The 15,307-nt window shown below is 37.0% G+C and overlaps 1 protein-coding gene across 12 annotated transcripts in view; it reads right to left on the bottom strand.

Moving 5' to 3' along the window:
* R3HDM1 (R3H domain containing 1) overlaps positions 1 to 15,085 on the bottom strand; it is an 82,610-nt gene extending 67,525 nt beyond the window's left edge. For 11 of the 12 annotated variants that reach the window (XM_010973215.3, XM_045508850.2, XM_010973216.3 and 8 more), the window contains exons 1-2: positions 14,947 to 15,085; positions 13,263 to 13,473 (exon numbers count right to left, since the gene is read on the bottom strand). In XM_010973215.3, the coding sequence (XP_010971517.1) occupies positions 13,263 to 13,433 (171 nt within the window). In that variant the 5' untranslated portion in view covers positions 13,434 to 13,473; positions 14,947 to 15,085. Of the gene's footprint in view, positions 1 to 13,262; positions 13,474 to 14,946 lie in introns of those variants that run through there. The other variant, XM_074363574.1, reaches the window with a different exon arrangement.
* Positions 15,086 to 15,307: the final 222 nt, after the last annotated feature.

The following is a 15,307-nucleotide window of genomic DNA, read 5'->3' as shown; positions in this document are numbered from 1 at the left end:
TGGTCTCAAGAGCCTTGCTGCTCAGGAATGGAGTTAGTAGATAGTCAAACAGAACCCAAGACCTTCAGAATCTTAGTCCAGCGTACTTTACGTCACACACCTATACAAAAGATCTTGTTGTGAATCAAATACTACTTTAGGCAGACAGAATTCTAAAGAAGGCCTCCTAACATTCCCATCCTCTGGCAACTTAATCAAACACCAATCTAAATGAGGCTATGAAGGGATTTTACAGAGTCAGCTGATCTTAAGATAAAGAGATAATGCAGCTGGGTCTTAGCCCAATCAAGTGGGCCCTTTAAAAGCCTAGAGTATTCTTCCACTGGGAGCAAAGGCAAGTCAGAGTCAAAGGGTGAGAAGGACCTGACACACCCCTGCGGGCTTTGCAGGGAGGACGCCAGGCAGCCTCTTGGAGCAGAGTGGCCCTTGGCTAACAATCAGCGGCCTTCATCTGCAAAGAACTGAGTTGCTGCTGCTTTCAGAATGAGCCTGGAAGCAAATTCTTCCCCAGAGTCTTCCAATAAGGGCCTAGCCTGGCCGATACCTTTATTTCAGCCTTGAGAAACCCAAAACAGAGAACTCAGCTGAGTCCAACTTAACTTCTAATCTACAGAACTGTGAGTTGATAATCAGGTGTTGTTTGAAGCCTCTACATTTGTGGTAATACTCTATAAAGCAATAAAAAAAAACTAACACACTACTACATAAGTAAACTATAAACTGCCCAAGTGGCATTACTCATAAAAATCTCTTATTATTTCATTTCAAATAGCAAAGAACTAAAATTATAAAATATATACCAGAAAATCTGCCACGTACACATGCACACACAACAACAAAGCAGAGATAACAAGTCTAGCTTTAAATAGGAATAAATTATTTTTAAAATGGATTTTATGGGTGGAGGGTATAGCTCAGTGCTCAATGGTAGAGTGCATGCTTAGCATGCATGAAGTTCTGGGTCCAATCCCCAGTACCTCCATTAAAATAAATAAATACCTAATTACCACCTCCCCAGATGGATTTTATTACTTAAAGCATGCATTTCATTTTTCTACCCCAATTTTTTTTATCGTGGAAAATACACATAAAATAAAATTTACCACCTTACTATTTTAAGTGTGTAGTTCAGCACGATTAAATACATTCATCACTTTGTACCACCATCATCACTATCCATATCTGTAATTCTTCATCTTGTAAAACTGAAACTCTGTACCTATTAAACATAACTAACTCCCCATTCTCCTCTCCTTCCAAACCCTGGCAGCCACCATTCTATTTTCTGTCTCTGTGATTCTGACTACTCTAAATACAGTCTTTTTGTGACTGGCATATTCTCTTTAGTATAATGACCTCAAGGTTCATCCATGTAGTAGCATATTAAAGAATTTCCTTCCTTTTTAAGGCTGCATGTTATTTCATTGCATGTATATGCCACATTTTGCTCATCTATGGACGCATCTGGGTTGACTCCATGTTTTAACTGTTGTGATCAATGCTGTCGTGAACATGGGTGTACAAATATCTCTTCAAAATCCAGCTTTCAATTCTCATGGTATATATCTAGAAGTGTAATTGCTAGATCATATAGTAATTGTATTTTTAATTTTCTGAGGAAATGCTAGCCTATTTTCCACAGTGGCTGTATCATTTTAAATTCCCACCAGCAGTGTTCACGGGTTACAGTTTCTCCACATCCTTGCCAACACTTGTTTTCTACTTTTTGATAGTAGTCATTCCTAACTGTGTGAAGTAGTATCTCATCACAGTTTTTATTTGCTTTTCCCTAGTGATTATTGATGTTAAGCAGCTTTTTATGTACTTATCGGCCATTTATATATCTTCTTCGGAAAAATGTCAATTCAAGCCCTTTTTCCATTTTTGAATCAAGTTGTTTGGTTTTTTTGTGGTGTTCTAGGAGTTTTTTATATATCTCAGTTACTAATTTCTTATGAAAGTTATGACTTGTAACTATTTTCTTCTAGTCTTTGGGTTGCCTATTTACTCTGTTGGTAGTCTCTTACTGCACAAAATTTAAAAATTCTCATTCAGTACAATTTGTCTATTTTTCTTCTTGTTACTTTTGCCTTTGGTGTCACATCCAAGAAACTACTGCCAAATCCAATGTTGTTAAGGCTCTGTCCTTTGTTTTCTCCCTCTACACTTTTTTTCAGAGACTGTTGTGATTTTTTTCTCCATTTGGTATTCTGATTACAATAAAAGCAACAAAAATTATATTTTATAAACACTGCATTATTACTACATTATTGTGATATGGCTTTACATTGATTGTATATAGAGAAAAAAAAAAACACTGGAATTAAGGCAACAGCCACATGTGCAAACCAAGTAAATTATCCTGACCCAGTCTTTACTAAAAAGCTGTTTTGATTAGGTGATGGTTGACACTGCTGCATGCAGGGCAGTTACAACAAGCATGTAGACACCAGATTAGTTGGAAGGTTGGATTAGTTGGAAGGTTCACAAGAAGGTTGATGAGATTGACTCTCAATGATCTTACCACCAACCAATCAGAACAACGTCCATGAGCTTGTCACTCACCCCACAACCCCTCCCCCCTCCCCCTGTCCTTCCCTGAAAGCCTTTGGGGAGTTCGGACCTTTTAAGCACTAGCTGCCCTGGACTCCGTGCTTGGTGCCCTGCAATGAATGCTGCACTTTCCTTCACCACAAACCAGTGTCAATCGATTACCTTTACTGCATGCGGGCAAGCAGACCCAAATTTGGTTCAGTAACACGACTGGTCCACAATGGTCAGAAGAAGCCTTTGGTAGTCTCCACTCATGTCATTTGCAACTACCGTGCCCAGGGTCTTCTGATACAACTACTGAGCATCTGTTTTATTTGTACAAGAGCAATCTCACTTCGGGGGACCACAATCCTGACCAGCGTGGAGTCATCTGTGCCAGCACCTTTAACAGACTAGCGCAGCCTCTCAGCAAGTAAAGCCAGGTGGTTCAGAGCATACTGCAAGATGGCCTTCAAGTGACTTACAACATTTCTGGAAAACTCACAGTCAATATACTGCTAATCTCAATTAGCCATCCTGGAATAAGCCTCCATGATAGCTTTCAGCTAAGGAAAGCTTCTTATGGCATGAATCAAGAGAAAGCAAGAGTCACGTGTCCGTAGTCTTCCCCTGCCAGCTTGATACATACGGAGTAACTTCCTGAGCCAACTGGTGGTTTATCTGTGTGTGTGTGTGAGATTTCACTTCACCCTTTCAAACCTATCCACCTTGAGATCAACCTGGCTGACTTATCTGACTCTCATCAGCCAATTCTCACAAATTAAAAAGCAAGTCAGTTCCAGATAGGGTTGCTCCTTGGAGTGTCCCCATTTCAGCAAACACTGTAACATCTATAAGACTCAACAAAAAGAGCATGAGTTCACTGTAAAATGTACTGAAACACAGATGCTGCTTTTAGGGTAGCTGGGCCCAAATGAGGCTGGGAAAGGTCATGATGGAGGCAGCACAGTGCTTCAGAAAAAGCACACAAAGGTAGAAGGCTAGGAGTAAGTCCCAGCTGTGCCACTGGCTCTCCAGGTGATGCCAACCATTCATTTTCACAGGTGTAGGTCTCTGGAAAATGGAAGGACTGCTCAGGTCAACTTTGAGCTGTGACTCTTTGAGCTCTATGAATCAAAGTCCAAAATGGCTGGTCACAACCTTGAGCTTCTCTTGTCAATTCGGGATCTTTTGGGGAAAAATGTTATCAGATGGGATTAACATAGGGTACCTCTCCCTCAGGTTCATGAAGGATGGTGGTGGTAATGATAACCTCCACAGATGTCTGTGGTTTTCAAATGGAAATCTTGAGCCCAAACACACACGGTCAGTTCTCAGGGCTGGATGTGGCACCAGGAGCCCACTGATAAGCAGTCTTGCCTTAGAGCCCAGCATTAACTCTTTTCTAGTAAATACCACACTCCCTCTCTGGTAAAAGTAAACTGGCCCAGTCTCCCATTGTCTGCGGGGACAGGATCAGCATATAACTGCTCTGGGCTGCATCTTTCTGCTCTGCACATCATAGGGGGGCTGTGGTCCTGAAAGATGCCCAAGGGGAAGGGAGTCTGGTTTCACTAATCATTTGATTAGAGTATCTTCCACAGCTTAATGGTTGTTTTCCTTCATCAGTGTTGTTGATTTTCTCTTAGGTCTTATATCCTCTGTTCAAAGTACTGCCCACAGACCTGTCAATGGGCAATACTGGCATAACCTGGGAGCTTCTGGAGATGCAGAATCTTGGCAGTCTCACCCCATACCTTCTTCAATCTGTTTTGTGGTTTTGCAGTCTTTGCCCTTTGCCCTCCTTAAAATTGTCCATTTTGAATGGGTCTGGCAGCTCAAGCTCTATGGCCCCTTCCCTCTTGGGTGTGCAGTTTACAGCAGGCACCCCTGGACACTGGGGTGTCTTGGAGGTGGGGCTGGAGACTGAGAATCCCCTTCATCGGCCCCTTTGGTATTGGATCTAAGAAATCACTGCCAAATCCAGTGTCATTAGGCTTCCCCTCTATGTATCTTCTAAAAGTTTCATAGTTTTATAGCTCTTACCTTTAGGTCTTTGATCCATTTTGTGTTAATTTTTGTATATGGTGTAAGGTAAGGGTCCATCTTTATTCTTTTGCATATGGATATCTTGTTTTCCTAGCACTATTTTTGAAAAGGATGTCCTTTCTCCATGATCTTGTCACTCTTGTCAAAAATCACTTGCTCATATATGCAAAGATTTATTTATGGGGTCTCTATTCTATTCCATTGGTCTATGTGTCTTTATGTCAGTACCACATGGTTTTGATGACTGTAGCTTTGCGGTAAGTTTTGAAACCATGAAGTGTGACTCCTCTAGTTTTGTTCCTTTTCAAGAATTTTTTTTCTATTCTGGGTCCTTTGAGATTCCATATGAATTTTAGGATGGGGTTTTCTATTGCTGCAAAAATGTCATTTGGATTTTGATAGGGATTGCATTGAATCTGTAGATCACTTTGGGTAGAAGTGACATTTTAACAATATTAAGTCTTCCAATCTATAAACACAGGATGTGTTTCAATTCACTTATGTCATCTTTAATTTCTTTCAGCAATGTTTTGTAGTTTTCATAAGTCTTTCATCTTCTTGATTAATTCTGAAGTATTTTTACTGTTACTGTAAATGGAATAGCTTTTGTAATTTTATTTTCAGAATGTTCACTGTTAGTGTATAGCAATGCAACTGATTTTTATGTTGACTTTGTGTCCTGCTACTTTACTTGAATTTGTTTATTAGTTCTAACAGGTTGTTTATGTGTGTATACGCGTAATCTTTAGGGCTGTATACATATAATATCACGTCATCTTCAAACAGAGATAAATTTGACTTCTTCCTTTCCAGTTTGGATGCCTTTTATTTCTTTTTCTTGCCTCATTGTTCTGGCTAAAATTTCCAGTGTCATTTTGAATAAAAGTGGTAAAAGCAGGCATCTTTGCCTTGGTCTTAGTCTTAGAGGAAAAGATCTCAGTGTTTTACCACTAACTATGACATTTAATGTGGGATTTTCATATATGACTTTTATTTTGTTGACATAGCTTCTTTTTATTCCCAGTTTTATGAGTGTAAAGGCAAAAAACTGTAAAAGATTGTTGAGTTTTATGAAATGCTTTTTCTGCATCAACTGAGATGATCAGGTTTCCTCCTCTTCATTCAGTTAATATGGTGTATTGCACTGATTGATCTTCATATGTTGAACCATCCTTGCATTTCTGGAATAACCCCCACTTGGTAACATAGTAAAATTCTTTTAATATGCTGCTGAATTCAGTTTGCTATTATTTTGTTGAAGATTTTTACATGAGTGGTCAAAAGGAATATTGGTCTGCAGTTTTTTCTTATACTGTCCTTGTCTACTCTAGTATCAAGGTAATACTGGATACGTATAAAAATGAGTTAGAAGTACTCCCTCCTCTTTAATTTTTTGGTAAATGTTTGAGAATGATTGGTGTTAGTTCTTCTTCAAATACCTGGCAGAATTCATCAGGTCCAAGGCTTTTTGATTTAAACTCCTTATTAGTTATACATTTGATTCAGATTTTCTGCGTGTGATTTAGTCTTGACAGGTTTTGTGTTTCTAGAAATTCATCTATTTCATTAGATTATCCAATCTGCTTGTGTACAACTGTTCATAGAACCCTCTTTTAATCCTTTTTATTTTATAGAATTGATAGTAATGCCCCTACTTTCATTTTTTATTTTAGTAATTTGACTCTTCTTTTTATCTGGGTCAATCTAGCTAAAGGCTTGTTATTTTTTTTGAAGGACCAACTTTTGGTTTCACTGATATTTCTCTATTGTTTGCTTTTCACTTTGAACAAAATTTCATTGTCACAGTAAAAATCTGGCAGCTCCTTTAACAGACTTTTACTACTCCAGAAAGATGCTAATTAAATTAGAATTTAAAAGGATTAGGGATAAAGACAACAATTTATAATTTGTGTTGTTTGATACTATGGTATAGGACAGGAATTACTAATAAGTGGGTGCAGAATATAAAACATCCGTAATAGAATTTCAGTTTGAAACTGTATCAATACGCTGTCAAAGCCACTAGCTCCTAGCTTAGAGAAAAACTGAGACTCAATAATATATCGTTAAGATGTAATAGTACAATAAACATAGACTATTTTTTAATTTACTGCCCTGATGATGATTATTAATATAATTATTAATAATATCTATCACTTGCTGGGTTCTAACTATGTAGCAGGTACATTAAATAAAGCCTTTTTATCTCTGACAAATAGGGAAAAAAATTAAGATTTGTATGATTTTATACAGAGTTTTTACTGAACCCTTTAAATAGAAACTTCTTCACATGTTTCATCAATTTAGGAATTTGATGCTCGTTAACCTCACTGTTGGAAAAGTGTAGTCTGCACCCTGAGTTTTTCTGATAACCTTATTATAGATTACCATCGCTTCTTGCCCCTTACTTGCCCCATTCTCTCTTTTTAAAAGAAATACACTGGCACTAACCTGGGGAATACAAAATAAAAAAGTCTCATCTTAATTATCAAAGGACTTGCTACAGAAACTGAGAACATACTAAACAACTACTTCAACTGGTTCCGTATATAGAAATTCAATTGTGTATGTCATATATGTCAGAAAATTCACTCATATATGTTCATGCACTTGAGTATATAAGGCCTCCTTGTTAACAAAAATCAGTTCTTTCATTTCCTCCACAACGGTTACCAACACAATTTGGACTAGCCATCGTACTACTCAATAAATAGTTTGTGAGAAGAGGGATCACTACTTGAACTGCTCCAAAATATGTTTTGGATTGTGTACGCATATACATATACACAGATGAACACCCTAGACAAAACATTTGTGAAGTACAAAGATACAGTTGTAAAAGCATGAGAAAGTTGAGTCTGAACCTTAGAGCACAAGATTCCTAATTTTCCAGTTCAAATAAATGGCGGAAATCAACACAAGTAATTTACCCTAAATTTAATCTAGAAAGTCTACCTCTGAGAAAAAGCAAATATCTTGGACCTCTTGAGTTAAAGTGTTAAATGTCTAGCTAAAGGACAGAAACAGGAAGAACAGGACCAGGTTGATATTTACACTGGAATAACAGAAAACAACAAAGTATTCTTAGCTGAAAGAGTGGACTTCTAAAAAAAACATCAACAAACCGACAAACCACTCCCAATCACTAATCTGTTTAAAACCATTTAACACTTTAGGTGAAAAGGCACAGGATTTAACATCCAAAGGCACAAGATAACAAAGACTCCTCTTTATAGTTACCCTTCTTATTAAATGAGAGGACAAAATAAATTATACAAAGGAAATCAAAACACATTGCCCTCCATTTATCCCATGTTAAAGATTAGTAGTAGTCTAACAAATTAAAAATTTTCTGGATTTAGAAAGCTGATACCTTACCATCCCAATAGTCCAAATACTGAATAATCATACAAAGTCCAACAAATAACTTATGATTTGTAATGGAAATAAATAGTGTGTAGCAATAGGAAAATTACTAAGCAAAAACCTTTTGCACAACTATTTGGGCCCACAGTCAACAATTCAGAACAATTCCACAGCGATTACAGGGGGAAGTTAACTTCTTGACATTAATGCACACAGATTGCTTGAATTAGCTCTGAAGAATTCTTAAGAAAGTAATAATAAAACTTCTATAAAAGATTACAGTCCAAAATAAAACTGAATTAAAATGAGAACTAACATTTTTGAAGAGAGAATCACACAAGCAAAATTATCTATAGAAGAAATGGTCAAGGGGTTCTATGAGATAATATCTGCTGGGAACCATTCAAGGGGATGTGTAATGTCTGCTGGTCTCTCTCCAGTTTGATGAAATTATTTTTAATTTAATGCTGAAGCAAGACAACAGACATAAATTATATTCATGGTAGCCGACTTTTAGAATGATAGAGGAAAGTAGAAAATATATTGGTTAATTCAAAATTCTCAATAGGAGACCTATATTAATTGGCACATACATCTAAATTTGAATAAAACTAATAGTTGCTATTTAAAATTAAACCTTCTGACAGTATTCTTAGAGGTATCAAAGGAAGATGAAATGTCTAGTTGTATTTTAGAAAAAGGGCATTTTATAATAGCTAACTCTATATTAAAAGGTAACTCAATTAATCAGATTATTTTTAATAAGACACTCTATTCCTGTTCATGCTTACAACAGTTGACTTTATTTTACATTTGGCAAAAACATAAAATTTTCCAGTTTTATCTACTTCCATTCCTAACTTTCATTACTTAAACCTCTTTCCTGTGTGTGTTCGACTGAAAGCCTCTTGCCAGACACCTTACATGGAGGCATCTTGGATCTCAAAATCTCCAAGCAGAGTAAATATAGCCACATATAGTAAATTCTTAGTAAACATTTGAATAAACAATGAGCATAGCATTCGATGGATTACATAAAACAAATGTTCATATTCTCTTTGTTCCTCCTCCCAATCTTTAATAGTCACCATGCTACATGGAACATGATGTCAGAGACCAGGCCCATTTTTGCTTACTACTCTATTTCCTTGGCATGGAAGAGATTTTCAGTGGGTGTTTGGAGAATGTATGCAGTTTTCCTATAATATGAACAATTGGTCTGTGATTCAATGGTGGTCATTAGAATGTTTTTGTGCTTTTGCCAAGGGCAACACAACAGACAAGGCAAGAAATGCATTACAGGCATACCTTGTTTTACTGCATTTTGCAGATATTGCATCTTTACAAATTGAAGGTGGCAACCATGTCAAGCAAGTCTATAAGCACCATTTTTCCAACAGTGTTTTCTCACTTTGTGTCTCTGTGTCACATTTTGGTAATCCTCCTAACATTTCAAACTTTGTCATTATTATTGTATTTCTTATGGTGATCCACAATCAGTGATCTTTGATGTTTATATTAAAATTGTTTTGGGGCGCCTCAAACCATGTCCATACAAGATGGCAAACTTAACCAATAAATATGTGTGTTGTGACTGCTCCGCCAACCAGCCATTCCTGTCTCCTTTTCCTTGAACCACGCTATTCCCTGAGACATAACAATATTGAATTTAGGCCAAAAAATGACCCTACAATGGCCTCTAAGTGTTCAAGTGAAAGAGTGGCATATCTCTCAGTTTAAATAAAAAGTTAGAAATGCTCAAACTTAGTGAGGAAGGCATATCAAAAGCTGAGATAGGCTGAAAGCTAGCCCTCTTGTGCCAAACAATTAGCTAAGCTGTGAAAGCAAAGGAAAAGTTATTGAAGAAAATTTAAAATGTTACTCCTGTGGATACATGAATGATAGCAAACTAGTGAAACTATCTTACTGCTGACATGAAGAAAGTTTGAGTAGTCTAGACAGACGATCAAACCAGCCACAACATTCCCTTAAGTCAAAGCCTAATTCCAAGCAAGGCCCCAGCTCTCTTCAATTCTATGATTGAGAGAGGTGAGGAAGCTGCAGAAGGTTAAAGCCAGCAGAGGTTGGTACATGAGGTTTAAGGAAAGAAGCCATCTCCACAACAGAAAACTGCAAAGTGAAGCAGCCAGTGCTGATGTAGAAGCTACAGCAAGTTTTCCAGAAAAATCTAGCTCAGATAGTTAATGGAGTTGGCTATGCTAAGCAACAGATTTTCAATGTACACCAAACAGCCTTCTGTTGGAAGAAGATGTTATCTAGGAACTCCACAGCTAGAGAGAAGTCAATTCCTGGGTTCAAAGTTTCAAAAGCCATGCTGACTCTCTTCTTACGGGCTAATGTAGCTGATGACTTTAGGTTAAAGCCAATGCTCATTTACCACTCTGAAAATCCTAGGGCCCTTCAGAATTATGCCAAATCTACTCCACCTGTGCTCTATAAATGGGACAACAAAGCCTGGATGACAGTACATCAGTTTACAACATGGCATTTTAAGTGGGTTTTAAATATTCAGATTTAACGTTGAGACCTACTGCTCAAAAAAAAATATTCCTTTCAAAATACTACTGCTCATTAGCAAAGCACTTGGTCACCCAAGAGCTCTGATGGAGATGGACAATGGGATTCATGTTGTTTTCATGCCTGCTAACTAACACAACATCCATTCTGCAGCCCACGGATCAAAGAGTAATTTCAACTTTCAAGTCTTATTACTTAAGAAATACATTTTGTAAGACTATAGCTGCCACAGATAGTGATTCCTCTGATGGATGTGGGCAAAGTAAACTGAAAGCATCCTGGAAAGAGTCACAATTCTAGATGCCATTAAAAACACTGGTGATTCATGAGAAGAGGTCAAAGTATCAACATTAACAGGAATTTGGAAAAAGTTTGACTCCAACCCTCATGGATGACTTTGAGGGGTTTAAGAGTTCAGTGGGAGAAGTAACTACAGATGTGGTGGAAATAGCAAAAGAACTAGAATTAGATGTGGAGCCTGAAGATATGACTGAGTTACTGCAGGCTTATAATAGACCTTTAATGGATGAGGAGTTGCTTCTAATGGATGAGCAAAGAAAGTGGTTCTTGAGACAGAATCTACTTCTGGTGCAGATTCTGTGAAAATTGTCAAAATGATGACAAAAGATTTAGAATATGACATAACTTTGCTTGATAAAGCGTGGTAGGGCTTGAGAAGACTGACTCTAATTTTGAAAGTTCTACTGTGGGTAAAATGATATCAGATAGGACAGCAGAAACTGTTTACAGAAGGAAGAGTCAATCAATGCTGCAAACTTTGTTGTTGTCTTATTTAAAGAAAATGTTACAACCACTCCAACCTTCAGCAACCACCCGGATCAGTCAGCAGCATCAACACTGAGGCAAGACCCCACACCAGCAAAAAGATTACGGCTTGCTGAAGGCTGAGATAACGGTTAGCATTTTTTAGCAATAAAGAATTTTTCAAATTAAGGTATGCACACCATTTTTTAGACATAATGCTATTGCAAACTTAATGGACTACAGCATAGTGTAAACATAACTTTTATATGTGCTGGGAAATGAAAAAATTTGCATGACTCGCTTTATCACGATATTTGCTTTACTGCAATGGTCTGGAAACAAATCCGCAATAACTCCAAGGTATTGCATAATCCAAATCAGTTGCTTGTTGATAAACATGACCTGGAAGAGTGAACATTAGGTGCAAAAAAGAGACTAAAAGGAAATCTTTTACTATTTCAATTACAAATGCAATGGAATTTTGTCCTTTTCTCTGATCCAATCAGGATACTGGCATGCTGCCATCACTGCGTGTACTGATTGCAGGTACACCAGTTTTTTTTTTTTTTTTAATGCTATTACTAAAAATGAGTAGAAGAATTATGTTATTCCTCCAAATTTCTTAGATAATTACCACTTGAGTATACTTAATTAGTGGGGCCTAAATGCTTTTTTATTGCTATACGAGTTGCTATCATTTTTGAATACATTTCTGGCACATAATGAAGAATAACGTTTTTGATTGGATGAAGAAATCAAACAACCTTTAAAAGAACCTTCTTTACTTACTCTAAGGAAAAAAAAAGGTTCAAGCTTTGGCACGTAGCCCTCAAGATCCTTAGAATGTAGAAAGAATGATAGACTGTTTCTCCAGAAATAGAATTCTTTATTCATAGGGCTAAACTAAAACAGAAATGTTAAACAGTATTTTAAGACAACATTTTGTGGTAGATTAAAGGTCCTTCCTACTGGGAGGCGGGGTCTAATGCCCATTCCCTTGAATCTGGGCTGGGTTAATGACATGTGTCATCAAAAGACAACAGTGGAAATGACATTCTGAGAATTCTGAGCCTAGGTCAAAAGAAACCTTGTAGCTTTGCTTGGCTCTTGGAACCCCTGAGTTTCTACATAATAAGCCTGACTGCTTGGGCCTACTGTGCTGAGGGGACCACAGGACTACTCCCAGGTCCAGCTGAGCCTATATTCCAGCCATTCCCACCAAAGGGCCAGACATGTGAGTGAAACAGTTGTGGATCTTCCAAGCCAGCCCATCTGCCATTTAAATACCAGTGAGGGATCTCTTCTAATGCCTTGTAGGAGAGAAGATTCATTCAGCCAAGCCCTTGTTCCATTTCCTGACTCATACGAAATATTAAAAATAAAACGTTGTTTAAAAATTATTAGCCCTTTGTTTTGCAATCATCTGTTGTATAGCAATAGACAAAAGGAACACTTAGAAGCGAACACTGTAAGTACTACTTCAAACAATTTTTACCTATCTTGAATCTGTTGACCAACTCATCAATTTCCATCTATTCCTGGAATTAAAAGCCTTCTCAATGGCTACTTCTAAATTACCGTATATGCGTAGCATCAAAAGCCTCAAGTGATCTTTTTCCCCCCACCAACCTCTTTTCTCTGTTATGGTTGACTGTCTGCTTCCCCTAGCACAGAACTTCAGTTTCAACCTCTCTATTTTTCTCTCCTCTAATCTTCGGTTAAATTTTGAACTCTCACAACACTAACAGTTAGGTGCAGAGTGGAATGAAAAAGTAGAAAGCCAATAAAAAAACATATTGGCCACATACAAATAAAAAGAATTATATTAGGTGATACAAGCAAATCAAAGAGCTAGATTCAACAGGCTAATTCAGATGACTCAAAACACAGCTGGTAGGCATGTCCCAAAGGGTCAACTTACCATTTTAGAATTCTGAAAGTGAAATTTTTATGATAAATATAATTATATATGGAATATTTAATATTTGAAGCCAGAAAAAAATCCTGTTTACCTGCAAATCAATATTGTTGTCAATACAACGTTCATTCTTCTCTGCCAAAATCTTCCCATAGTTTTCTGATTTGATAAGATTTTCAACTCTGGTTGTATCTTTCACTTCTGCCTCCAAATCCTTCATTGTTTCAGTTTCATTTTTTACAGTAACAGTATCAGACATCCTCATTAGCAAAGGTTATTTTAGAATTCTACAGGGAACTTGAAGCCTTAGCAAGCAAGAAAAAAAGATTTAATTCAGTTTGAAGCATTTCTTACATTCAGTAAATGTATAATGCCTTTAAGTGTCTTTTATGTTCCAGAAATACTGTTAAATATACACAGATAGAAGCAAAATTCCTGTGTCTGAGGAGAATACAGTTTAGCGGTACACTCAAACTAAAACAAAAATTCATAATACAATGAGATAAGGGCTATATAATAAGGGTATATGAGGTGATTTTGATGCACATACCACTTGTGAAAGTTCTTAAGAAACACACAGGAATGAGCCCTACTGAGATGAAAGGTAATGGCTGGAGAGTTATAAATGTATATTTAGATGCCATTAGAAATCTTTTTATCTGAAGGGGTAGTATGAGTATTATCCTGTGAAAAAAATATTTTCCTGTTACAGCTTTCACCTAGATTCCTAAAATCTCAAATTTCTTAAATTAACCTGCCATGTCAAAAAGAAGTTACTTACAAAATAAACAGCAACATTCTATACAAAACACAGTTGTGAATCGCCATTAATAACTCTGTTCAGCATTATGAATCAAGCATTGGAAACTCTCCTGACTTACGTGATTCAGGGTGAAACAACACATACGACAGGAAGCTCTAGTATATGGACTCCCCAGGAGATTAAATACACAAGACGCCGATATGTTGTATACGTTTAGTGAGTTTAAGACATCAGTGGGGACTTTACACTGGATGCCAAGTAGGGATGTATCAGAGAAAGCTGTCATTTTAGGACACGTGAGAAAGATGAACCTGAAGAGCAGAACTTGATGTAAGTGACCTGTTGCTTTTTTCTAGCCTTACTGAGATATAACTGATACATAGCAATATGTAAGCTTAAGGTGTACTAATGGGATGATCTGATACACATATATGTTGTGGAATGATTAACACAATCCATTATCTCACATGATTAAATTTTGTGTGTGTGTGTGTGGCGAGAACAAAAACAACTTATTTCAAATGCATCCAAAAACTGAGATGACCTGATGGATAGGTAGAGGGATGGATAAAGATGGACAGGTTCAGGTCAAATCAGGTATGAGAAAATGTCAATGACAGGATGTAGGGGTGCTATAACCCCTACAGCTGTTTACTGTAAAATTCTTTCAATTTCTCTGTATCTCTGAAAATCTCATAAGAAGATCTTGAGGGGAAAAAAACCCAGTAGAACTTGTTTTATTTCTATATGGAAAATTGAAGAGTTCTTTTCCAGAAAAGAGTATTTTGCAATTAAATATTTAAATAGATTTCAGGAAGCCATAAATACATCTGAAAAGGTTTTTTCTTTAAAGTCTTCCTTAATTTCATCCATACCTAAAAAGTGGTTCACTCTCAAAACAGTAAGGTTACTAAGAGGGAGGGAGTTACTTAAAGTACTCTGGCTCCTTGCTGCTTACATGTAAGATTGTGAGAGAAAAAGGGATGTGTTTTTCTCAAGTGACAAGAGAGGTTACCTGATGTGTCCTATGGATTTGGGATTGTGGTGTCCCACAGAAATCAAATAAAATAATCCAAGGTTCTTTTTCACAGTTGTCAGCCAGGATGTCAATTGTCTTGAACCATCTGGAATCTGGCAGGAGGAGTCCCATGTCCTTGTCACCACTGTAGATTCCTGGACTGAAACGGACTGTCTTGGATCAAATATATCATACCGTTCAGTGGCCTAAAATTAAAACAAAAGAAAACATTTTAGCACAATAGCCAAGGGAAATGAACAGTACACAGTAATTTGGAAACTAAAAATATCAATGTTGATTTTATCATCTTCTTGTCCTAAGCAAGAATCAGAACACTTAGTTACAACCAATCCTAGTA

The sequence above is a fragment of the Camelus bactrianus genome, chromosome 5 (assembly GCF_048773025.1).
Source record: "Camelus bactrianus isolate YW-2024 breed Bactrian camel chromosome 5, ASM4877302v1, whole genome shotgun sequence".
Taxonomy (NCBI): Eukaryota; Metazoa; Chordata; class Mammalia; order Artiodactyla; family Camelidae; genus Camelus; species Camelus bactrianus.
This window is presented reverse-complemented; position numbering and strand designations above follow the sequence as displayed.